This window comes from Physeter macrocephalus, chromosome 2 (assembly GCF_002837175.3).
Source record: "Physeter macrocephalus isolate SW-GA chromosome 2, ASM283717v5, whole genome shotgun sequence".
NCBI classification, from domain to species: domain Eukaryota; kingdom Metazoa; phylum Chordata; class Mammalia; order Artiodactyla; family Physeteridae; genus Physeter; species Physeter macrocephalus.
In genome coordinates, this window is record NC_041215.1 from 93,009,379 (window position 1) to 93,035,877 (window position 26,499).

Consider the following 26,499-nt stretch of genomic DNA (forward strand, 5'->3'; position numbering starts at 1 on the left):
CCTCTGAGATAAGAGAGAAGATGAAGAGAATAGGCAGAGATTGATGACTGGGTATTTGGATCTCAACCTTAAAGTGGATAATCACCATTGCCCAATTGAGTAATGGAGATAGAAAAAAAATGAGGGGGTATGAATGGGCTGACATCAATCATCTCAGTAAAGTAGGAGGCAAAGTTATCTCCTAGCATATGACTTGATGAGCATAGAAAATATCTGAAACAGCCGCTACAAGGTATCAAAGACAAGGAATAAAAGGAACACTGAGTAGTCAGGAGGGCCCAGTCTAGATGCCTCCGTTGTATGGAAAGTAATTTTTTCCAATCTTAAATGAGCTTCGGCATTTTCCTGTACTGAAGGGCAGGGGCACTGACATCACCCCATAAATGTACCACAAGACTCCCTGTACCCTGGGTGACTGAATAAAGAAGAATGGCATGATAGTGCCAGCCTGGTACCAAGATTTATATATTGATAGCAGGTGCAAGGTATTGAAATAATCATACTCCTTAGGGCTGTTCAAAGTCACTGTCTTTCCTCTGATTTGTTACCTTTTATGCCCATTTTTATCCCTTTCCCCCTCTTCAGCATACTCAGTTGTTTCATGTACATATTTCTTTGTTTGTATTTATTCTTTTAAAATTGGTATTGTTTTGTATATAAGCATTGTTTAATTTGGGGGTTATCTGGTTCACCATCTTGTTTCTTGTAATCAGCATTGTTTCTAAGATCCACTCATTTTGTTATGTGCACATTTAATCATCATTTTCAATTGACCATTCTACAGAGTACTCCTTGATGTACCCCTGCCACATTTTGCCTGTCTCTTCTACTGGTGATAGACAATCAGAATGCCTCCAGCCCCTTACCACCTCAAACATTAATGAGATTTCTCACAGAAGTCCTTTGTGGACCTGTGAGAATTTCTTTGGGATGAATACTCAGGAACAGAGTTTCTGAGTTATAGGGTATGTGAACATTAAATTTGTTTAAGCACTATAGATTGTTCTTCAAATGAGCCACGCTATTTATAAATTGTCCCCATTAGTGCCTGAAGGTTACTATATCCTAGTTTTCCTCAACTCTCCTTGCATGTTAGAATTACCAGGAGGGTTCTTTAAAAATATTCAAGTCAGGAGCCTATATTCTGATTGATACAGACAGAGTGAATTTTTGACATGTAATAGTTTTTAATCTTCCCAGGTGATTCTAATGAGCATGTAAATATGAGAACCATTGTTATAACCTCTCGACATCACCAATACTTGGCATTATACAATTTTCTAACTTTGCTAGTCAAATTAATATAAAGTAATATGGTTTAAATTTGAATTTTGGTGATTACTAATAAGTTTGAGCATCTGTTTATATGCTTCTTAGCCTTTTGGGTTGTTCAACAAATTGGTAGTTCTTATTGTTTGTCCAATTTTTTGGGGGGCGGTCACTGACTTTTTAAAATTGATTTTTAGGAAAGCCTTTGTATATTTTAGATATTACTTATTATCAGATTTAGAGAGAGAACATATCTTTTCTCAGAATTGTCATTTGTTGATTACCTCTTTCATGGTTACCTTTTCTGAAATTAAATCTTTAATTATGATGTAATCAAATTTATTTCTATTTTTGCATTTTTTTTCAAGAAATTCTTTTCTTGCTCTAGGTCAAAATGATATTCTTTTTATATTTTCTTATATTTTCTAGGCTTTTTTTCTTACTCATAAAGTTATTAACGCATTTGGATCCCAACTTTGTGTAGTGTTAGGGATAAAATGTTTATTTTCCCCCCCTTCGTATGAGCCAAATTTCTGAATACCATCTGTTAAAGAGCATATCCCTGGATTTATGATGTCCTCTTAATCATATATTAAGATTCTACCCTTAATCAGAATTAAGATCCCATCTTTCAGGGATATTTATGAACTCTTTATTCCAATCCACTTCTTGGATTTCCTGCCAATGTTATTACTGTTTTTATTACAATAATTTTACAATATATATGTTTTTATATCACTTAGGATTTCTTTTTAAACTTTTTAAAAGGGTAATTTAATTATTTCTAAACATTTATTATATCATATAAATATTAGAATAAGTTTAGACGGATGCTGAAACATATGGAGGAAATTTTATGTGGACATTTATATGGAAGAATAAATAATTTTAGAATAAGTTTAAAGTAAATTACTCTAAGTTTTATATGCAATGCATTTTCACAAGTTACTAAATCCAGTTGGAAATTTTGATTGTATGTTTTGGATATATAAATCATTTGGGAAATAATTGAAATTTTTATAACATTAAGTTATGTTGTTCAGAGCAAGAAATATATCCATTTGTGTAAATTATCTTTGTTTATATGCAAGTTTAAATTGTTTTCTCCATAGAAATCTTAAGAATTTTTAATATTTATTTCCAAGATACTTTATAGTTTTATTCCTATAGTGAATAATATTTCATTTTTGATCATGCTAGCTATTATAGGTATAGAGTAATACTATTCATTTTTATAAGTTGATTTTGTATTTGGCAATTTTGCTGAACTCTCAGTATTAATTCTAATAGGTATTCTGCAGACTTTAAAAGATGGGTAGTCATATCATCTGTAATTAATATTAGTTTTATCTCATCCCTTCCATTCATCACACTGATATCTTTTACTTTCCTGCTATGGCAGGAGAAAGTACCTTTGGTACCATGGTACAAGGTTTATTTTGCTCCCAGGCTTAAAAGTATCTTAATATTCTCCATTAAGTGTGATAGATGGTGAAGACTACCAAGTGAAGAAGATTGTCATCCTTTCTAGTTTGTTAAGGGATATTTTTTTTCTTTTTTATTCTGTAAAAGTTTTTTCAAACTGAAAAAAGTTTCTTGTGCATTTATTAATTACATGTTTTCTCAATCAGCCTGTTAATATGCTTAATTATATTGGCAAATTTTCTTATATTGAACAATCCTTGCATTCTTGGCGTAAACCTCATATTATCATGATTATTATATTATATATTTTATTTTATTTTTTTTATTTTTTTTGTTTTTGATGTGTGTGGACCATTTTTAAAGTCTTTATTGAACTTGTTACAATATTGCTCCTGTTTTATGTTTCGGTTTTTTTTTTTTTTTTTTCTGCGGTGCGCGGGCCTCTCACTGTTGTGGCCTCTCCCGTTGCGGAGCACAGGCTCCGGACGCGCAGGCTCAGCGGCCATGGCTCACGGGCCCAGCCGCTCCGCAGCATGTGGGATCTTCCCGGACCGGGGCACGAACCCGTGTCCCCTGCATCGGCAGGCGGACTCTCAACCACTGCGCCACCAGGGAAGCCCTGTTTCGGTTTTTTGACCACGAGGCATGTGTGATCTTAGCTCCTGGACCAGGGATCAAACCTGCACGCCTTGCATTGGAAGGCAAAGTCTTCACCACTGGACTGCCAGGGAAGTCCCACATGATTATTTTAAATACACTATCTCACAGTAGCTTTGAAGAGTTGAATTGTATCCTATCAAAATTTGTATGTTGAAATTCTAACCCCCCAGTACCTCAGAATACTAAAAAAGTACGTTTTCAGTGGTAATAACTCTGAGGCATTGTTTGTCTTCAATGTAGTTATTACTCCCTCACATTATATTATAGTTACTCCATATAACATTCATAGTTCAAAGTTCTTTTCTTTCAGAATACCTTGAAAATATTGCTTACTTGTCTTTTTTGCATCCTTTGTTACTGTTATGAAGTTTATTATTAATTTGGTGCTTGTTGCTATTTAGGCAATCTATTTCTGCCTGCATATATTGTATATTTTGTCTTGCATTTACTATTCTAAATTTTAGAATAGTATAAATATGTAAATAGTATAATATGCTTAAGTAAATAGTATAATATGCTTAAGTCTGAAACTTTCAATTTGACAGATTTCATAATCAATTTTAATTCTGTGAAAATCCACTTCATAATTTTTTTAAACTATATCTTTTCTCTCTCTTTTTATTTTTCTTTCTGGTATTCCCAGGATCTAGATTTTGGCACTTTTATTTCTATCCTCTAAGTCTCTCAGTATTTCTTTGATATATCTCTTCACTCTTTTCTGTAGTCCCCTAGGAGAGTTTCTCCATTTAATCTTTGTGCTCAGTAATTCATCTATAAATTTTACCTATTCTGCAACTTACTCCATTTTTATGGCTTTTTACAATTTCAGACATTATATTTTCATACTAATATTTTCCATTTAGTTCACTTATTAATGACTTCTTACTCTTTTCTCACTTACAAATATTTCCTCCTTTGTCCTTAGGTAGATACTACCTTCATTTCCTTCTATTCTTAGAATTTTGTTTCTATGAAAAGTTTAACCTAGATAAAGAATATTTGCCTTATTAGAGTAAATTTTTTCTTCGTGTTTTTGATATTGGAACAATCACAGTGTTTGCTGGACTCCAGTCTGAAAATATACATGACTTTATCAAATTATTCATTAATTTATATTGTTTCAGCAAATATATTATTTCAATAGATTTCTTCCTGTTTAACAAAGGAAATAGTTCTTTTGTCAGAGAATGATCATGGCTATTATCATTATAAGCTTGTTTATAATGTTTTCTTTGATGAAAAAGTAAGTGCATTGTTTTTATTTGCATAATTTATCACAATCCTGTACTATATATGTAATAAGGTAAGATTGTAGCTTTGTTAATCGGATTACTGAACAATCTTAGAAATTTTCCTAACAAAATATCTTCAGATTAGTTGTACATTTTCTTTTCTTTTTTTTTTTTTTTGGCGGGGGTGGTACGCGGGCCTCTCACTGTTGTGGCCTCTCCTGTTGTGGAGCACAGGCTCCGGACGCGCAGGCTCAGCAGCCATGGCTCACGGGCCCAGCCGCTCCACGGAATGTGGGATCCTCCCGGACCAGGGCACGAACCCGGGTCCCCTGCATCAGCAGGCGGATTCTTAACCACTGTGTCACCAGGGAAGTCCCTAGTTGTACATTTTCAACAGATTTTGGGAGCTAAGATATATGTTTGTATTACAATAAAATGTATATTGTTTTAGAAAACAATTTGTTAATTCACTTTGTAATTAAACAGATATTTACCCTGGGTATGAACTAGCTGCTGCTAGGGATGCAAAAATAACAAAATTTTAAAAACTAAGATTCATTTACTTTTCTAGGATTGCAAAATGATTTTGCAATTCATTTAATGCTGAAATAAAAGCACCCATGAGTGCAAGAGAATGAGAGGGCTAGCTCCATTTGAGTAGATATATTCAAATGAAAGTTTGCAAATTAATTCATTGAAGTAGGTTGATGTTAGTTGCCAGAACTCCTTGTGAATATGATTAAATGGAGTGTCAAATAAAAAATAAATCCAGATTTAGATAAGGATAGACCTTATTTGAAAAGATTACTGAAATAAGGGGAGTGGATGATTGTGGTAGGGAGAATATGCCAAGCGTAGGATCAGCAAGCATCTCAAAGGCTAGGCAGAAAAGGACTTTTCTCTTATAAGGAGGAGTAACCAAGGCTGGAAAGAATGGGATGTGGGTGGGAAGGTAGGATGAGTGAGGATGGTACAACTGGGGACAGTAGACCAGAGAATGTTTTACAACGAGGTCAGCCTCTTCTTAGAAGAGACTATGAAGAAGGGTTTGAGGCTGCTAGGCTGAGAGTGGGTCAGAGGAGCCTGGGGGAAGGAGAGAAGCTTAGCTAAAGTTTGGTCAAATCAAGGTAGCAGGTCTTTTGTCCAGATGGGTCAGTGGCACAAACAGTTCAGCTAATCATTAATGAAGCAAAGAATGGGAATTTGGAGGGTCAAAAGTCTGGCCTTGTCCTGGATAAACAGGGAAGTGCCCTGAATCTTATCTAAGTCATGTAGGGAAGGGTGGTTCTTTGTAGCAAGCCATTTCCAGAACACAGAGGGATAGGGGATTTCCTTAACCTTTGTTATTTTCCAGAGTCGCAGGGCCAGGGTAAAGTTCAACATGGTCAAGATGGTGATGAAGGTGAAGCGATTTCTGAGGAGAAATGTTTTGACAGCTAGATGGGAAAGGCTGGTAGAAAGCCCACAGGAAGGAGACCAGCAGATTTAAGATTATTATAGTCCCACTAAAGTTAAAAATAGGAAGTTTTGATTGTAGTCGCAGAGGCAGAATGCATTATTAACTGTGGTCAAAGCAGTATTGCGTGTAGGCAAGTGTAGTGCCTCTAGGAGTAACAGTAATGCCTCTAACAGTAAGGAAAGCATAATTTTTGAGTGGAAATATTTGGAGGCTCTGTTTTGGAGGATTAGATTTCCTGCCCATCAATTCCCTCCTAACGAAGCCACTAACGTGAGATGCTCTAGATATCAGGTGAAAAGATATGAGAAGTTTCTTCCAGGGCTGATGTAAGAACTGGTAAAAGGAATAATTTCCCTCTGTCTCTCTGTCTTAAAACAAAACTGTATAAAGTGATTAAAATGGAAAATCTATGCACATTTATAAATTCCTGATTTTTGGATTTAATGTAAAGATAAAAACTGCTTACCATACAAAATGTCAAAAAAAAGATCACATTAAAGCAAGACATTTAAATGAAAAAAAATCCTTTCAAGTGAAATACCCTAATAAAAGGCAGGAAATTTGAAACTGAAGTAAAAATATTTATTTTTATTTTTTTTTAACATCTTTATTGGAGTATAACTGTTTTACAAAAGTGTGTTAGTTTCTCCTTTACAACAAAGTGAATCAGTTATACATATACATATGTTCCCATATCTCTTCCCTCTTGCGTCTCCCTCCCTCCCACCCTCCCTATCCCACCCCTCTCATGGTCACAAAGCACAGAGGTGATCTCCCTGTGCTATGCGGCAGCTTCCCACTAGCTACCTAATTTACATTTGGTAGTGCATATATGGGGTCAGGTTTTTAAATTTAGATATAAGAAAGTTCAATATTCTATAAATAAGAATATCTTAAGTACTCATGAACATAACAAGAAGTATAATGTAGTGTCCAATTAATTGATTAGTAGTAAGGTCCTCTGTTCCCTTAAGAAACTATAATATAGTTAATTAAAGGAGATAACCAGAAAATACAAGTTAATGGTTCCTGAAATACATTGTCAATGGTTTCTGCCTACTGGCTTTAAGAACAACTGTTTATATCTAATATTCAACAAAATATTTTGCATCAAAATAATTATCTTACTTGTAACAAAAGCAGCTGGAGAAGATGATCATAGCAATTATGCAGACAGCCATAGAAATGAGCAAAGCCAGCCATCGAATGCTGCCATCGAAAAATGGACCTGATAATGGAAGTAAACAATGAAAAAGACATATTACCTTTCGATCACATCTTAAAAGGAAAAAATAACTTGTAGTGTTGAACTCTAGAAAGCTTGCTTATTGTTAAAACCAGAGAAAATATTTCACTGAGAATCATGATTGCACTTTTCTCTGCTAACCTACCTATAACAACAGGGGGCAGTGTAGGTTGTAAATACTGGTTACATAAGTTGGTCCGACAACATTCTATTGTCCGGCGTAGCTGGGCTTTTGGTGAATCCTAAAGGAAGAAAATTAGAAATAATCTGATACACGAAACTGATAATTAATTTTTAAAATATTCATAAAATACAGTTTCTAATTCAGTGAGTGAAAAGGACCTGCTAAGTTTGTGTGAAAGTGATTATTGAAAAATTTAAATCTATCGTGAAATAGTGTTGTAAAGACTCTAAAATGTTTTTTCTTAAGAAGAATGTATGTATGTGCATGGTGTGTTAGAACACTAGACTATAACTTAATTACAGATAAACAAAAGTTTATATATATTTTTCACCCAAAATTTGGCATATCTTAAGATATGACTATTCATTTGTTTTTAGTAAAAAAGTATTTAAAATCATGAGATCTTTTCCTAAAAAACATGGGTAATACATTTTATTACAGTGATAGACTAGCAGGGTAAATATGATCTCATAGTAGTATTGAGACTTAGTTGGATGAGACTTAAGATCTGACTAAAAAGTGGAGCGTGTCCTAGGCCAAAGAAATGACAGGTTAGAAAAGGTAGTCAAGTAGGCAGAAGATACAGTTGATTCTGCCTATAACAACTATGTTGAAACTAATGAACCTGGTATGGAAGCAAGTTGAAGTGTATGTGGTGAGGATAAGGGCAAAATATAGAAACAATATTTCTGAGAGTTTTTGGGAGACCACCAACCAGATATGTGTCCCTAATAGATCAGAAAATGAGCACAGGGAAAGACTGTAGTCATGGGAACAGATACCAAAAATTATATGTGAAGTTTTATTTGATTAAAAGTACAGTATTTGAGAAGTTCTTAACTTGAATGCTGACATTTCAGCACTACCTGGAAGAAGTGCCATTCCAGACCAAAACAGTAACAGAAAGGAATTGTCTGTCGTCATAGAAGTAGCAAGAATATAAGCAGAAATCAACCTTCTTATTCTTAAATATCAGATGGGTAGAAAGGAGAAACCCCGGTATAATCAGGTATTCCTTTAAAAATGTGAAAATGAGATTCCATAGGGGAATCTATATGGGATTCTATAAGGGACTTGAGATTATATAAGAGAAGGTAAGATGGGTCAAGAGTACTTGGAAACCTCCAAAAGCACAAGTTTTACATTTTAACTGAATTTTTAACTTTCTAACAATTTTTTTTACCTTTAAATGATCATAAAAAGAAAGAGAAAAGAGAGACATGTCAGAAGTTACACAGGTGACTCTGAAAAAAATATCCCAGATCTAGAGAAAACTTACATGAAGGATGGAATGAAGAGTATACAACTAAAGATGAATAAAAGAAGCGTGAAGCATCCAAGAATAGTCCCAGTATGGCTAAAGTTCAAAATGAGCTCAGCCTTGCAGGACAGAAAATGTAAAGAAAAATCAGGAAGGGGTTTTTGGCAGTGCTAGAAGAAAGACCACCAAGCAATGGATGTAGTATTGCCGACAAAATACCAGGTAATGGAGGACAAAGAAAACGAACACTTCCTTAACTCTCGTTTTGTTTCAGTCTTCTCTATCAAGGATGATTACAGGAATGAAGAAGGCAGACCAAACGCTAGTAAGTGGGATTGGTATCCCAGAAGTATGCAGAGACCCTACAATGTTTCTGTGTTCTGTCTGAATTCCCATCTTCTCAGCTAGGTGAATTACATCACAGGAAGTTGAGAGCACTTCGGAGAAGGCTGAAAGCGGTATGATTTAAAGATTTTAGAAACGAGGAGTGCTGTAAACCAGATAGCTAAATGTTACATTACTTTTAAAAGGGAAAGAAAGACTTTGCCAACAACAGATTGGGGGCAGCACAGTATTATGGAAACAAGGATTTGGGAATATTTCTCCACCTATTTGTATCATCTTTAATTTCTTTCATCAGTGTCTTATAGTTTTCTGCATACAAGTCTTTTGTCTCCTTAGGTAGGTTTATTCCTAGATATTTTATTCTTTTTGTTGCAGTGGTAAATGGGAGTGTTTTCTTAATTTCACTCTCAGATTTTTCATCATTAGTGTATAAGAATGCCAGAGATTTCTGTGCATTAATTTTGTATCCTGCTACTTTACCAAATTCATTGATTAGCTCTAGTAGTTTTCTGGTAGCATCCTTAGGATTCTCTATGTATAGTATCATGTCATCTGCAAACAGTGACAGCTTTACTTCTTCTTTTCCTATTTGGATTCCTTTTATTTCTTTTTCTTCTCTGTGGCTAGAACTTCCAAAACTATGTTGAATAAGAGTCTGTAGAGATCAACTGACTCTTAAAACAATATATACTTTACAAATTCTAGTCTTAAAATCCATTGTCTTGAGTCCTAGACTATAATAGCATTAATTGAGCAGTCAAGCTGTTTTATTCTAGTCTTTCAAAGGAATTCAGACAGTTTTGCCAAAGATAATGTTACCTCAGTAATGGGATCCCACAAGTTCTCACTCACAGTTAGGGTATGGATATCAAAGTGTTTGGTGAAATGATGAAAACAGCAGGTTTAAAAAGATATAATTCTTTTGTGTACAATCAAAATAAAAAGGAGAGACAGTGTATTGTTGTGAGTTTTAAAAAAGGGGAGAATGTTGAGTAGGATTTGTACAAAGAACTTCAAAGTCTAAAATAAAGCTAAACCTAGGTTATTTTTAGGTCCACATATAGGAGAGCCATGTGTATTGTTTTGTAAATAATGTTTGTTTCAATATTTTGTCTTTAAAAATATTTCTCTTGGCATAATTTATTTATTGTTGTGATTATTTCATTTTAGAGAAAGGTAACTGACCTCCCATTAAGAACATAAGATAACGCAGGGAGAGAAATAGTTCATTGATCATTGGATGAAGTTCTCATGAAATATCTCGATCTAGTTATTGAAACACACTGCTACAAGCCTGCCAAAGTATAGCTCAGGATTTTATAGACACTTGTGGAAGTATATTGGAATACTCATCATGCCCCTGGGATTGCTCAGGTGGTTTAAGATTTCCACTACATCTCCTTCCCTGGAACTTTCTCTCTTTTGGTTGAAAGGGCACAACCTTATTCTGGAGGGGGTGAGTGGTGGCGCCACCACCAGGCCGATACTCAGTCCCTGCACGGAGTTTTGTGGTGTCCCAGCTTTGCCATAATTATTGCCCGGATACTACTGCAGAATGCTTAGCTCCGGAAATGACTTTTGAATATACTTCATTCAAATCCTCTTACAATAGAAAATGTTATTGTTAGAATAAAGTGGTTCAAATTTCATAGCTTTCAGTGTCAGTAAGAATAGGCTGTATGTGCCTATTTTTCTTTTTGATTCTTTGTAGCCTTTATTTTGACCTCACTCTTGGCATTGGAAGAAATTCAGGCCATTTTAATTTTGTTGCATAGACCTGGTATTTCTGGACCCTGTATGTCAAGGTTTTCTCATATATAAGCCATTCTGAAGAGTTAGCCACATTATCAAGCGCTAAAGCTGTCCTTAGACCTTCCTCGCCTCCTAGTCAAGGGTGTTGCACAACAGTCTAGTTGGGAGCCTCAGGGAGGGCCAGTGGATGGCTCCCAGAAGGCGGTTAGCAGTGTGGCTTAGGAGCCCTCTGCTCTAATCAGCATGCACCACACGTGCTCTGCCCTACAACCTGAAACCCTTCCCCCCGCCTCACCTTTAGCCTTTGCCCATTTGGGAAGTGACTTTCACATACACTCTGAAGCTGCCCCTCTGAACGAAACAGCCATTCCGTGCTTCCTCCTCTCTCTTTTAGGGGTATCTACCTCTTTTATAGGGCTCGTCCCTATCCATGGAGCCCCATACCCATTCTCGCCTACCTGTCAAAGATGATAGGTTCTGGGCTTCCCTGGTGGCGCAGTGGTTGAGAGTCCGCCTGCCGATGCAGGGGACATGGGTTCGTGCCCCGGTCCGGGAGGATCCCACGTGCCACGGAGCGGCTGGGCCCGTGAGCCGTGGCCGCTGAGCCTGCGCGTCCGGAGCCTGTGCTCCACAACGGGAGAGGCCACAACAGTGAGAGGCCCATGTACCACAAACAACCCCCCCCTCAAAAAAAAGATGATAAGTTCCTTGAAGGCAGGGACCATGTGCTACTTGTTTTTACTTTTACACTCCTATAATGCTTGTCAAATAACGTGGTCTTGAAATGTATCTTTTTGGAAGGGTGAAGGATTTTTTTATGAGTGTTAAGAGATACGGGTCAATATTATATAAAAAAATGAAAATAACGATAAGCATTTATATCCCAAGTTAAGGAATTTCGAAAACACTAATGCTGCTATTTCTTAGTAAATTCTAAATGTATAGCCTCTTAAACACGTATCATGTGACTTCTGTGAAATGTCTGTTTGTGCACTGGTTAGTTTTCTTGGCTGCACTCAAATGATCTACAAAAGCAAAGAGCCCTTTGCAAATTACAGTCCTACAATACAGTGAAGAAGAATATTATAAGATGTCTTACAATTAGGAGTTTTAAGCAGAGAACCTTTACAATAGACACTAATTAGATCCAGAAGAGTGTCAGAAATGAGCTGAGTTCTCCCAGGAGGATTTTGGAAGTTTCCTTTACTATGGCAAGCAATGAAGTTCCAATTGTTAGCAACTGCTTTAGAGTATTTAGCAATGTGGAGGAGTTAATGCAGGATCTAAAATTGTCTGACATCATCTCAGGATTACCTTCCTGGATTATGTATTCAAAAAGCACACAAAAGTTTTGAGAGTAAGAAAATTCATCTTACATGCATTCACACGAGAAAGAACTTTTTTTTTTAACTTCACCTAATTTACCATCCTGCAAAGAACTAAACCTAATCATTAGTCTTCATTATTTTATCATCTCTGATCTCTTAGTGAACAGGATTTTAAGGTGATATATGACATATTAATGTGAACCATGTTTTAATCAATACTGAGGTTTTTTTTTCTTTTAACCTGGAAAGAATTCAAGGAAAATTTGATATTAAATGTACTTATAAGGATAAAAATGAAATCCAGAGCCAGCTGCTTTACAGCTTTTAATATTCATACCATATAGAGTTTCTTTAGTCATAACAGTGTGACAATTTTTTAAAACAAGAGCTTGGGCAGCAGGTTGCAAAGCAGGAAACTGCCATTCATTAAAAAGTCACCCTAAACTTCTTCTAAACTAAATTATAAATATCTGTGGATTTCCTTTGGTAAATAGTTTTCAAACTTGGATATGCTGGATTTATTTTAGAAAAATGATTGTTGGCTTCAAACTTGTTTTAAAATTAGGCCTAAGAAGGTTAAATTTATAGAGTAAATGAATACCAAGTGGCCTCATGCTGTTTTGTCAATGGGATTACTGATTTTTACTTAAAATTTGGGATTAAAAGAATTCATCTAATGGCATCTGCCATTAATGTTTATAATGTATTTAAAAAATTTTATTTGGAGATTTAAAACCCCCAATTGGCTTTAAACTTGGAGTGGTAATATTTCAATACATTATGAATAATTTATGAATTATGAGTTTTTTCCTTGATCACGTTTAAATATTCCATTTGTATTTTGAATATAGCCAGACTTACTTACTTGCCTCTGGATCCTTAAGAAAGATAAAAGCAAAAATGTATATAATAGTTTTTTATAAAGAAATTCAAAATGGGCCTTAGGAAAAAAAAATCACTCTTACCTTTCCCCATATATAATTAGATTATCTGTTTCTTCTTGATCAAGCTTTGATCTTTTTCATACTTTAAAGATGTTGCTTCTCTGTCTTCTAGTTTGCAGGGTTTCAGATGTGAAAACTGCTGCCATCCTAACCTTTGTTCCTCCGTACTTGTCTTTTTCTCTGGCTGCTTTTAAGATTTTCTCTTTGTTCTTAAATTTGAGCAATGATTATGATGTGTCATGGTGTTGTTTTCTTTTTGTTTCTCATATTTGGGGTTTAAGCTTGTTGAATCTCTGGGTTTATATTTTTCATCATTTGAAAAATTTTCAGTCTTTATTTCTTCAAATATTTTTCTAACTCTCTCTTCTCCTTCAGGGACTATTCAATCACTTGAGGTTTTTCCATAATTCAGTGATCCTCTGTCCCTCCCTCCTCCCTCCCTCCTTCCTTCCTTCCTCCTTTCCTCCTTCCCTTCCTTTCTCCCTTCCTCCCTTGCTCCCTCCCTCCTTCCCTTCCTTCCTCCTTTCCTCCTTCCCTTCCTTTCTCCCTCCCTCCCTCCCTCCGTTTCTTCCTTTCTGCCTGCCAGCTAGACTCTTTTCCTGTGTTGCATTATAATTTCTATGTCTGTGTCTTCAATTTCACTACTCTTTTCTTCTGCAATGTCTTACCTGCCATTAATCTCATATAGTATATTTTTTATTTTATACATTGTGGTTTTCATTTCTAGAAGTCCTATTTGGGTGATTTTTTTGTATCTGTTTAATCTATCTCCTAGCTTCTTGAGCATATGGAACATATCTAAATGTCCTTGCCTACCACTACCATCATCCAGGTCATTTGTAGATCAATCTTGATTAATTTTTCTTCCCATTGTGGATTGTATTTTTCTGCTTCTTTGCATGTGATATATATATATATGGCCATACACCCCCCCCACACACACACACACATTTTATTGCATACCAAGTATTGTGAATTTTACCATGTTGGGTGCTAATTAACCTTAAAATCTTTTTGAGCATAGTTTGGGATATAGAGAAGTTACTTGGAAATAGTTTGATTCTTTTGGGTCTTGTTTTTAAAGATTTGTCAGGTGAGGCCAAAGCAGCATTTATTCTAGCCTTAATTTTTCACCACTGATAGGTGAGACTCTTCTTAGTAATCTAATTGAAGTTCTGTGAATTCAAAATTTTCCTTCCTTGCTGTTGGTTCTTGTGTGAGCTACAGGCACTGTTCTCTCTAAATTTTGTGGGTGGCTCTTTCCTCAATCTTGGGTCGTTATCATTACTCAGTTCAATTGTAAGCAGGATTTTTTGCAGGTATCTTTAGTGCTTTCGGTAGAGTTCTTTCCTCTCCAGTGCTCTTGACTGCAAAATAGCCATCTTCATTTCACCACATTCTCAGCAATATCTCCAAAACTCAGGGAGATTGCTGAGGTTCAACTGAGTTCCACCTCCCTGGACCATAGTCTGGAAACCTTCTCCATGCATTAAGCCAGGGAAGTCATAGGGCTTACCTTATTTGTTTTTCGTCTCTCATGGATCACTGTCCTTTGTTGCCTGATGTCTAATGTCTTAACAGTCATTGTTTCATACCTCTTGTTTCATTTTTTAGGTGTTTCAGATGGTAAGAGAAATATAGCCTGTTACTCTGTCTTGGCCAGAAGCAAAAGTGTCTAAATAAATCTACATAGCTGAATTTAATATATGGAAAGGTGTCAACATAAATTTCTGAGGAAGGTTTGGATTATTTATTGAATGATAGTTGTTCTTTTTTTTTTAATACCATTGGGAAATCAGTGTATGTTTTCATACCATATGGCACTGTTAATCTTAAAGAGTTTTATATTTTAAAAACAGGATTATAAAAAGTATAGCACATGCAAATACACACAGAGACACACAATATTCAATAGTCAATCCCGGGGAATGTGAAGTTGAATGAGTGTTGTCATATAACTGATGGCCATGTAAATTGTTACAAACCCTTTATGTTTAGTTAAAAAAAAATAGAAAACCTAAATAGTAATACTTTATACCTAGTGATTTTTACTCTGGGATGCTATTTTATGGGAAAAATGAATAAAAGATAATTTTAATGTAAATTATTCCCTAAAATTTAGAAATAATAGTTGTTTTTGTTTTTATTTTTTTCCCGGTATGTGGACCTCTTACTGTTGTGGCCTCTCCCATTGTGGAGCACAGGCTCTGGACGCGCAGGCCCAGCGGCCATGGCTCACGGGCCCAGCCGCTCCACGGCATATGGGATCTTCCCGGACAGGGGCACGAACCCGTGTTCCCTGCATCGGCAGGAGGACTCTCAACCACTGAGCCACCAGGGAAGCCCGAAATAATAGTTGTTTAATGATAGGGCAATGATGCATCCATGTGTATATAGTCACCAAAACAATCTTTACGAAAAGTTTATCCAAACAGAAAGATTTATATTATATTGTAAATGGAAGTAAAATAGGTTTATATAGAACTTGTATTTCTTAACTTATTAATGTGTTAAGTTGATAATGACATATATCTTATTATGTCAACTGTAGAGTGCATTAAAACATGTATTTTTGTTGTTGTTGTTGTTAAATTTATTTATTTATTTTTGGCCGCGTTGGGTCTTCCTTTCTGTGTGCGTGCTTTCTCTAGTTGCGGAGAGTGGGGGCTACTCTTCTTTGTGGTGCGTTGGCTTTTCTTGTTGTGGCGCACAGGCTCTAGGCACGCGGGCATCCGTAGTTGTGGCTCGCGGGCTCTAGAGTGCAGGCTCAGTAGTTGTGGCGCACGGGCTTCATTGCTCCGCGGCACGTGGGAACTTCCCGGACCAGGGCTTGAACCCTTGTCCCCTGCATTGGCAGGTGGATTCTTAACCACTGCACCACCAGGGAAGCCCAAAGCATGTATTGTTATACATTAAATAAGTGTAAGTATATTGAATGCCGACTTAGTGTCATGCACTGTACTATATACATGGGCATAGAGAGAGGAAGTAAGATCTGTTTTACAAAGAAGTGTAGAGTGCCATAGGATCAAATAAATAGACTAAAGAATGGTGTTTGGAAAGTGAAATTACTGTTTTTTAGTTATATTACAAGAATGGCTTATCTGATATTCATTGACATTTATATCTATATGTTTTGTGAGCAGGCAACAATCCTTCTGGTGTTTTAGGGTCATAGAATGGTACTGTTATTTTATACTCTTCTTATTTGGCCTACTGAACTTTATACAATTATTCTAAGGTTTATTACTTTTTGTCTATATGTCCCCAAAGAGTTTATATTATATTGTTCTTAATTTAAAAAGCACAATATTATTTAATTTCATGGATTTAAAAATTATATAGTATTAAATGCCTTTATATTTTATGGTCTGCTATTGTTGAAAATGTCTACCTAAAAGTGCTGAGATTTGGGTAGTGAAGAGGCATACTGAATTTGATCTGCTGATTAATAGACATCATGGTATTGGTCTCTTTATTTTTCCAGAGAAGTTGAATCTTACATTTGGATACATTATATTCCTTTTCTGCTAGTTTTTGATCTTCACTTATTCCTTGAGGATATGATCAATTAATACTCACGTCTGTTAGGTTCTAGGTGAAGTGTAACTCTTGGGAGAATACAGAATATATTTTGTCCTTATTGTATTTCTTTGCATCTTTCAGAGTGCCTGGAACTGGAGATCAATAAATAATTTCTGAGTGAATGAATAAATTACTTGTAGAAAATGAAGTAATTTTAATCGTTATATATATATATATAATAGTAATATCTTTCATACCATAGAAAATAAACCATGTTATATTGTTAATATACATGGAATAATTATCTTGGCATTCAAATTCTTAAAATGTATTCTCTACCTATCTTGTATTAATAGCATATATCATGAGAAGATAAGTAAAGTATGGGGTGAATAACATTGATATTATTGTGTCATTATCTAAGTCTACTAAACAGTGCCTAGTAATACTTAATAATTCAATTAACTATTTTAATTTTTCTTTGGGAGTAGAAGTGCAAGGACAGAGATAGCAGTAATTTCACTGCAATAACAACTTCATGATAAAGATTAATTTCTCTGCTGTGCTTCAATTGCTATGTAGATTTATGGAGAGTGTCATGGACTGAATGTTTGTGTCCCCTGCAAATTCATATGTTGAAGCCCTCTCCCCCAGAGTGCTGGTATTTGGAGTTAGAGCCTTTAGGAGCTAATTAGGTTTAGATGAGTTCGCAAAGGTGGGGCCCCAGTGATGGGATTAGTGTCCTCATGAGAACAAGAAGAGGCAGGAGTGCCCTCTCTCTTTCTGTCATGTGGGGAGACAGCCAGAAGGTGGCTGTTTACAAGCCAGGAAGAAGGTCCTCATTAGAACCCTACCATGCTGGCACTCTAAAGTATGACTCTCAAACTTCTAGCCTCTAGAACTGTGAGGAATAAATATCTGTTGTTTAAGCCACCCAGTTGATGGTATCTTGTTATGGCAGTCTGAGCAGACCAAAATAAAAATTGTTACTGAGAACTAGGGTGCTGCTGTAACAAACACCTAAAAATGTAGAAGCAGCTTTGGAATTGGGTAATGGGGGAAAGCTAGAAGAGTTTTGAAGTGCATGCTAGAAGAAACCAAGAGTATTTTGAAGGGATTACTAAAGACGATTCTGGTGAGAGGAGAGCTGGAGAGGAAGTCTCCATCTTCTTAGAGAATACGTGGATAATCATGAACAGAATGTTGGTAGAAATCTGAATGGTAAAGGCCATTCTGATAAGGTCTCGGAAAAGTGGAACATGTTTTTTGAACAACGGTGAAAAGGTGATCATTGTAATAAAGTGGCAAAAAACTTGGCCAAAGTATATTTGTGTTCTAGTGTTTTGTGGAGGGTAAAACTTGCAATCAATAAAATTGGATATTTAGCTGAGGGGATTTCTAAGCAAAATGTTGAAGGAGGGGCTTGGTTCCTTCTAATTGATTATAGTAAAATGTGAGAAGGAAATGAATTTGTTAAGGAAAAAGTAATCAGTACTTAAAGATTTGGAAAATTCTCAGCCAATCCATGTAGCAGAGAACACCAAAGGTATGGCCAAACAGCCCTTTGATGAGATTAGTATCTCTGTGAATTGCAGACCTAATCAGATACTCTAGCAAAACATTGCCAATTTCAACTGAAGAAGATGGAGATGGGATGAAATGAAGAAAAGCTTTTGGATTTCTTAGATCCCACAGGACAGGACCATACAGCTATTTGGCTGTGAATGTGCACTATTCTTCAAGACTAGGAATGAATGATCCTGAAGGTGACTCAGAGATCATCAAGGCTCCCTCCTTGACTTCAGGGGTGGGGAGTGGGAGGTATGCCATTGCCTTGGTTTCAACAGATAGGCAGCAGCTGCCTGGAGCATCATGGGACACAGGGCTGCCAAGCATAGCCTGATTGGGGGGCATGACCCCCATTTATATCAGAAGACTTCTGTTTATCCACTACTGCTGTTAATGATAACCCAAAACATTACCACACTTCTTGCCAACAAGCTCAGGGAAAAGTTAACCTTCTTTATTCTTAAATTTGAAGGTAAATATAATTAGTGAAAGATATATAATAGGAAAAAAGACCAAAAAATTAGGGAACTTTGGAGGAATTTCATTTGATATATTGTTCCTATCTGCTGTGCCACTCATAATATTGAGTACTTACGTTTATTCTTACCCATTGTCCTTCAGGATATTTCAAAATACTGTTTTTAAACATCTAGAAAATTTAAAAAGACTTTGTGATTAAAATAATTTACATAAAAGAGGTTGGTCAACATTCCTTTATTTATGCTTTACTATTTTCTTTATTTTATAGGATATAAAGTGTGATTGAACTGAACATCTATTTGGTTGATCCTCATGATGAACCGTGCTTTTAGCAGGAAGAAAGGTAAGTGTGTCCATTAAAGACCTGGGAGTCATTTCAATATTACTGTGCAAATCAAGCAGAGATGTTAAGAAATCACTTTTTCCGATTATCAAACCATGTGACTTTAGAATGAAGTTAGAGTTGCAAAAAATAAAGTGATCTGACTTAGGAAGTTAGTCCTAACTTCACTTTTCATAGCCATAGTACTAAATTCTCTGAACTTACATGGGCTATAGTGATTTAAATTCACTCGTGTGTGTGTGTGTGTGTGTGTGTGTGTGTGTGTGTGTGCATGCACTTCACTTTTTATTGAATAATGAATAAGGATTCATGATAGGTGAATTGATAGCAAGAGGCCAAATTTGTTATTAATTTTAAAGTAGGAATTTAAAATAAGTATAAATATATCATAATTATCAGTACAGAAATTTTTTTCAGGGGCAGGAAAACATGGCATTTGGCAAAATATTTCTTGATACACTCATAGGAAAGATAGAAAAATTTGATAGTTTTATATAGTTCAGTAAAGTTAAAATAATGTATCCTTACCATTCTAGAAGGAGTTCTCTAGTGGTGGACACAGGACTCTCTCCTGTTTAACATGCTGTCAATGACCTGGGAGAGAATACTTAAACGATGCCACTCAAGTTCTTAGGTGATTGAAAGTAGGAAGAGATAACTGATGTGGTAGGATTACAGGCATATGGGGGGGAAATGACTAGTTAGATCATATTCCACACTGTAAACTTAATAAGATATTGTAAATTGCCAAACATGGGTCCAGAACCTCTAACATTTATATACTTATTTATATATATTGTTATGATTTGGAAGATGCACCTTAATTGCTTTGTGGGTAAAACATGGCTGAAGAATAAAGTCATCAGTGTGCTTATCAAAGGTTCCAGTTCATTTTCTAATGGATGAATAATGAACAGTCTTGAACCAGGAAATAGATTGTTCTGTTCTACTCCATGCCCTCAGGCACGGTGTGTTCTTGCTTTTAAGGATGAATTGACACACTGTAACATGCGTGGTTGAGAAAGGCTGAGATGACTTCAGGACTTTCAACCATGCAACAGGAAGCATGGCTGAGAACCCTTGGTGTTGTCTTGCAATTTTTGAAGACCTATGAATACTTGAATGCTGTCATTTGGTCATGGAACTAACTTTAATAAAGGACAAATCAGTGTAAATTATAAGGTCATTGATTAAATGTAGGAAAAAAATTCCAACAAAGTTGTACCAAAGTAAAATGGAATTATTCAAAGTATCACCTTTATTTTTTACTGAAATGAGAGGTGTTCAAACATTTGGATGTGGTACAGAGGATTAATGTATTCAGTAGGGATTTAGGTAATGTGAAGAACTTTCAGGCACTTTTCAACCCTGGGAATTTATTATTTTACTTATTTTTCAGAATAAGAGGAAGGCAAAATGACATTTATTGTGGTCTGTAGCTTGCTTCTGATTTAAAACATATACCAAAAATAAAATCATGCTTCTTTTTATTCCCTTTACTAGTAAAAAACCTAGAAATAATTCTCTGATATATAGAGGTATTTTTAATAAGACAATAAAAACCTTACATCACAACTCATCACTTTAAACACACTACCTTGTTTTTTAAAGACACTTCAATATCTTCGCTTATTTTTATTTGCTTAGAATTCCTTTTCCCATGGTTTTAAAATTGAAACTTCACATTTCTAATTTACTCTTTATCTGAAGAGGATTTGGAGTGGTTTTTCACTGAGAAATCCCAAGTGTTGGATAGTAAGATGAGTAACTGGCGATTGTATATTTGTCTCACTTGAAGACAGTGGGAGTACAACCATGAGGAAAATTAGAGTGATCTAGAGAATCAAGAAGCAGAAGCCCTTGTTATTTCCTGCTTTGCTGCATTCTCTTTAAATTTATTTTGACTTCTCTTATTTTTCAAGTCTAGTGATTACATATCAGAAAATTATTGATCAATATTTCACTCCAGTTCAGTTAGAACCTGATGCTGGGAAGTTCTACCTTAAGTTCACCAGTCACTTCACACTCTCTCGTTAATTACAGTTGTTAAAAGAAAACTTCTTGGAACCTGTGTTGCTAGTTTCAACCAGTAGCACTATTTGTTGAATTTTAATTTGAGATGTAAAACTGGAATTTTATCAGAGAATTCATATACTTGACCATCAGGAACTGTAATTATAGCCCTAGAGAATATATAATTCAAGTCATCTTTCCAATAACTAGCATCAGCATACACTGTACTGTACTCTAAACAAAACAAGATCATCTTTTATCATTAAAAACTTATCTCTTATTTCATAGATATCCAATTTACTTGGTTATTACATGCAACCTTACTGAATCAGAAACCCAAGGAAAAGAGATTATCTTAAACCTAAACATAATTGGTTTTTTCTCTTTTTATTAAATCTCCCAATTAGTAATTTGGTATTCTTTGATTGAATTGTCCAGGCACTTCACTGATTTTCTTTGCAAATGCTTTAATGGTTATTGGAGTTGCTCATAGGGTCTGAAAAAAACTGAATGTACTAGAATTGCATCATTTTGGACTATTTTGAAAAGCTCTGTAAAAATTATCTAACCCCAGATTCATAGATTAAATTATAATGAATGTTTTATAGCTTCTTTCTTTCCCTATGTTAGCTTTCTTTTTGAATTTTTAAAATCTTATATTCTATTTATTATGTCAAAAATTAATCATTTAGTTAAAAAAGCATAAAACATAGCTTGTGAATAAATGTGATTATTCAACTAATTACACTTTATGTTCTTTAACTTATCAGTTGATAAAGTGATGAGTAGAAATAGTCATAATGAAAAGCACTTAAATTTCAATAGTTTTTAAATATTTTCCTTTTCATAAAAATTTTATTCAAATGCATCCATTCATCCATCAATATTTAGTTTTAAATTAATATGTTCAAAGTAGGTTTTTTCACTATGTTAAGCTCTGGTGATACAAGAATAATGAAGTTTACTGCATCTTTCTGTATGAACTCTTAATCTAAATACATTTGAATACCTAGATTTATTGACCCAGTAGTCAGAGTGGTTTGACAGCTGTCAAATATTTTTGAAATGTTGGCCTTTCTTTTTATGTGAATGTTCACTATTAAGTCAGTGATTATAGTTTAATATCAAGAAAGGGAACACATTCTAGAGTGTCTATGTTCCTGTTTCTTCACCAATTCTATGTATCCATTATCTTTTGTGGGTCCATATAGTGACCAAAGACCATCATCTGTACCCTTTCTTCAAGGTCAGCTACATCTATATGAGTTAACATATAGTTTTGTCCTGTCAGTTTTTTCTTTTGCCAAAGTATAAATTAGAATGACGCTAAGGACTCATTTTGGAAATCCTTCAGGTTTAATAAGTGTATTACCTATACTAGAGGTTTGTAATGAACAACCATTAAATCGTCAGCACTTGGTGTGTGGATGCAGATTTTTTGTCATTGTAGTAACTGCAGCTTATCCGCTGGTAATTTAGTATTGTGATTATTTTAGTCTTTCAGCAGTAACAGCTAGATATACCTAAACTCTTTCTAGGTTACTGAAATACGAGACTATAACAAAGGCAGTGTCATGAGTTTTCAAATAATAGTGGTTTAGGATTGGAATGAACCATCGTATTCAAACTTTAGTTAGACTTTGCATCCTCCTGAGCTATGCTGTGTGTCTTGGAAAAGGAGACATGAGAAGAATTGAGTTAAGGGGTTAAAAAAAAGGAACTAGATATCTTTTTAGGTTTTCTGAAGGCAGGTCTTTGGTGTTTTTATTATCTTGGTATACAGTATTGTAATAAATTTATTTTAATATACAAGAGCAAGACTATATTCCACATCTACGTACAAATTATTCTTGAATTAATCATATCACTCTTCAGTAACAATCATAAAGAGAAAACTATAGTTAAAATGAAAATCCATACAAGAAATAAGAGTTATACATTATTGTCAGCGTCAGTATGTCAATACCGCTTTTTGAAGCCTAGGATGTATTGCTTCTCAAAATATTTCACCCAAGTACGGCTGTCACATATCCACTTCAGTAATCAGAAATAGCCCTAAAATTCATCATGGGCACAGGTTTTTATTGATCCCTCCTGTTTTGTCTTAGAAATTCTTGTGAATATTGCATTGCACCCCATAAACATATTTAATATATAGTGCGTTATTCTTTGAATGGTTTAAAATAATTAAAATTCCAGGAATATATCCCATTTTCTCTATGTCTTCACATTCCCCCAGTTTCAGACCATATTAATTATACTGAACTAGTTTCTGTTAACATCATTTTTAAATGTTCTGAATTGAATGTTGAAAATTGCTTTGTTAGTAATCTGATATTTTCTTTTAGTGTGTACTTATTTAATATTTTTCATGGTAAAATATATGTCTGATTTTATTCTATTTATAATATTGATTCTAAATTTTAAAATTCCCATTAGGAGTAAAATATTCACAGAACTCCACTTAAGACATAACATATTTGAAGATTGAGAAGTTTTATTACAGACAAATGCAGTTTGTAAAAAATCAGCAAATTTGATTTGTGTAAACATTTAGCATGTTTTGCTTTTTTCCTGCTTATATGTTCCACAAAATATTTTTGGAAGATATGTGGAATATATAAATCAAATTCAAAAATTGAATGAAAATTTTATTTTCTATTTCTATCAATAATATACAATACAAATTACTTTTGATATCTTCTTTTTTTTAACACCTTTACTGGAGTATAATTGCTTTACAATCTCTTTTAGTTACTTTTATTTCTATTATTCTATTACACTAATTTAAATAGTGTAATAATTTCAAATTACTGCATTTAAGATTATTTATATCCAAAGCTCCTGATAGTGGACCCTCAATCAATGTTTTTCTAAATTGAGGCTAAAAAATTATCCTAATATTATATTAATTTTTAAATGAATTTAGTAGATTGATTCATTTCATCTTTATATAAATGCAGTTGTTAGTTTAATGTTCGAATTTCCCGTTACTAAATAGTTAATTCTTGATACTAAGGAATAGTAACAGTCATGAGAAAAGAGCAGATTACTATTTATTGAAAAGCGAATTAAGAAAAATAATCTGTTATTCATGAGAGTATCAAATGAAATAAGAAAAATAACACATAATTATTCACATAATTGATATAATTACTCATTGCCCAACTGATGTTCTTTTAATATTCTTTAAAAATTCAAAATTGTTTTATTATTAGAAAGCTTTTAAAAGGAAAAGACTTTTATATTAAGAAAAGATTCCTATAATTACTTTGTGGTTACATTGTTCATATATCTGACTAGTTATTATTTCTCATTTTAGCAAAACTATCTCCTAATTAGAAATGCTCCCATCCATATCAGACTCCTTTCAAATGCATGAATATGACACCCTTAGAACCTGTGATTTAATTTAACACTGTGTATTCTTCATTGCAGACAAAACATGGATGCATACGCCAGAGGCTTTATCAAAACATTACATTCCCTATAATGCAAAGGTAAAATAGTTTATATGATATTATTGAATTTTATTTTGCTATAGTATTATTGCTAATTTATTATTTTTTTATTTAACATCTTTATTGGAGTATATTTGCTTTAGAATGTTGTGTTAGTTTCTGCTGTATAACAAAGCGAACCAGCTATATGTATACATATATCACCATATCCCCTCCCTCTTGCATCTCCCTCCCACCCTCCCTATCCCACCCCTCTAGGTGGTCACAAAACACTGAGCTGATCTCCCTCTGCATTGCAGCTGCTTCCCACTAGCTATCTATTTTACATTTGGTAGTGCATATATGTCAGTCCTACTCTCTCAGTTCATCACATCTTACCCGTCCCCTTCCCCATGTCCACAAGTTGATTCTGTATGTCTGCATCTTTATTCCTGTCCTGCCCCTAGGTTCATCAGAACCTTTTTTTTTTTTTCAGATTCCATGTATATGTGTTAGCATATGGTGTTTGTTTTTCTCTTTTTGACTTACTTCATTCTGTATGACAGACTCTAGGTCCATCCACCTCACTACAAATAACTCAATTTCATTTCCCTCTAGGTGGTCACAAAACACTGAGCTGATCTCCCTCTGCATTGCAGCTGCTTCCCACTAGCTATCTATTTTACATTTGGTAGTGCATATATGTCAGTCCTACTCTCTCAGTTCATCACATCTTACCCGTCCCCTTCCCCATGTCCACAAGTTGATTCTGTATGTCTGCATCTTTATTCCTGTCCTGCCCCTAGGTTCATCAGAACCTTTTTTTTTTTTTCAGATTCCATGTATATGTGTTAGCATATGGTGTTTGTTTTTCTCTTTTTGACTTACTTCATTCTGTATGACAGACTCTAGGTCCATCCACCTCACTACAAATAACTCAATTTCATTTCATTTTATGGTTGAGTAATATTCCATTGTATATATGTGCCACATCTTCTTTATCCATTCATCTGTTGATGGACACTTAGGTTGGTTCCATTTCCTGGCTATTGTAAATACTGCTGCAATAAACACTGTGGTACATGACTCTTTTTGAATTAAGGTTTTCTTGGGTATACGTCCAGTAGTGGGATTGCTGGGTCATATGGTAGTTTTATTTTTAGTTTCTCAAGGAACCTCCGTACTGTTCTCCATGGTGGCTGTATCAATGTACAATCCCACCAACAGTGCAAGAGGGTTCTCTTTTCTCCACACCCTCTCCAGCATTTATTGTTTTTAGCGTTTTTGATGGTGGCGTGTGAGGTGATACCTCGTAGTTTTGATTTGCATTTCTCTAATGATTAGTGACGTTGAGCATCCTTTCAAGTGTCTTTTGGCAATTTCTTTTTGTTTTTATTTCTGTTTCTCTGGGAGGTGGGTCAAAAAGGATCTTGCTGTGATTTATGTCATAGAGTGTTCTTCCTATGTTTTCCTCTAAGAGTTTGATAGTGTCTGGCCTTAGATTTAGGTCTTTAATCCATTTTGAGTTTATTTTTGTGTATGATGTTAGGAAGTATGCTAATTTCATTCCTTTACATGTAGCTGTCCAGTTTTCCCAGCACCAGTTATTGAAGAGGCTGTGTTTTCTCTATTGTATATCCTTGCCTCCTTTGTCATGGATTAGTTGACCATAGGTGTGTGTGTTTATCTCTGGGCTTTCTATCCTGTTCCATTGATCTCTATATTTCTGTTTTTGTGCCAGTACTGTATTGTCTTGATTACCATAGCTTTGTAGTATAGTCTGAAGTCAGAGAGCCTGATTCCTCCAGCTCCATTTTTTTCCCTCAAGATTGCTTTGGCTATTCGGGGTCTTTTGTGTCTCCGTACAAACTTTAAGATTTTTTTTGTTCTAGTTCTGTAAAAAATGCCATTGGTAATTTGATAGGGATTGCACTGAATCTGTAGATTGCCTTGGGTAGTAGTATAGTCATTTTCACAATATTGATTCTTCCAATCCAAGAACATGGTATATCTCTCCATCTGTT

At 34.9% G+C, this 26,499-nt stretch overlaps 1 protein-coding gene across 8 annotated transcripts in view; it reads left to right on the forward strand.

Annotated features, from left to right (window-relative positions):
• Positions 1 to 26,499, forward strand: part of GULP1 (GULP PTB domain containing engulfment adaptor 1) — a 277,575-nt gene that overhangs the window by 140,563 nt on the left and 110,513 nt on the right. For all 8 annotated transcript variants that reach the window (XM_028479919.2, XM_024115603.3, XM_028479893.2 and 5 more), the window contains 2 exons: positions 18,948 to 19,022; positions 24,474 to 24,535. In XM_028479919.2, coding sequence (XP_028335720.1) covers positions 18,992 to 19,022; positions 24,474 to 24,535 — 93 coding nt within the window. In that variant the 5' untranslated portion in view covers positions 18,948 to 18,991. The remainder of the gene's footprint in view (positions 1 to 18,947; positions 19,023 to 24,473; positions 24,536 to 26,499) is intronic.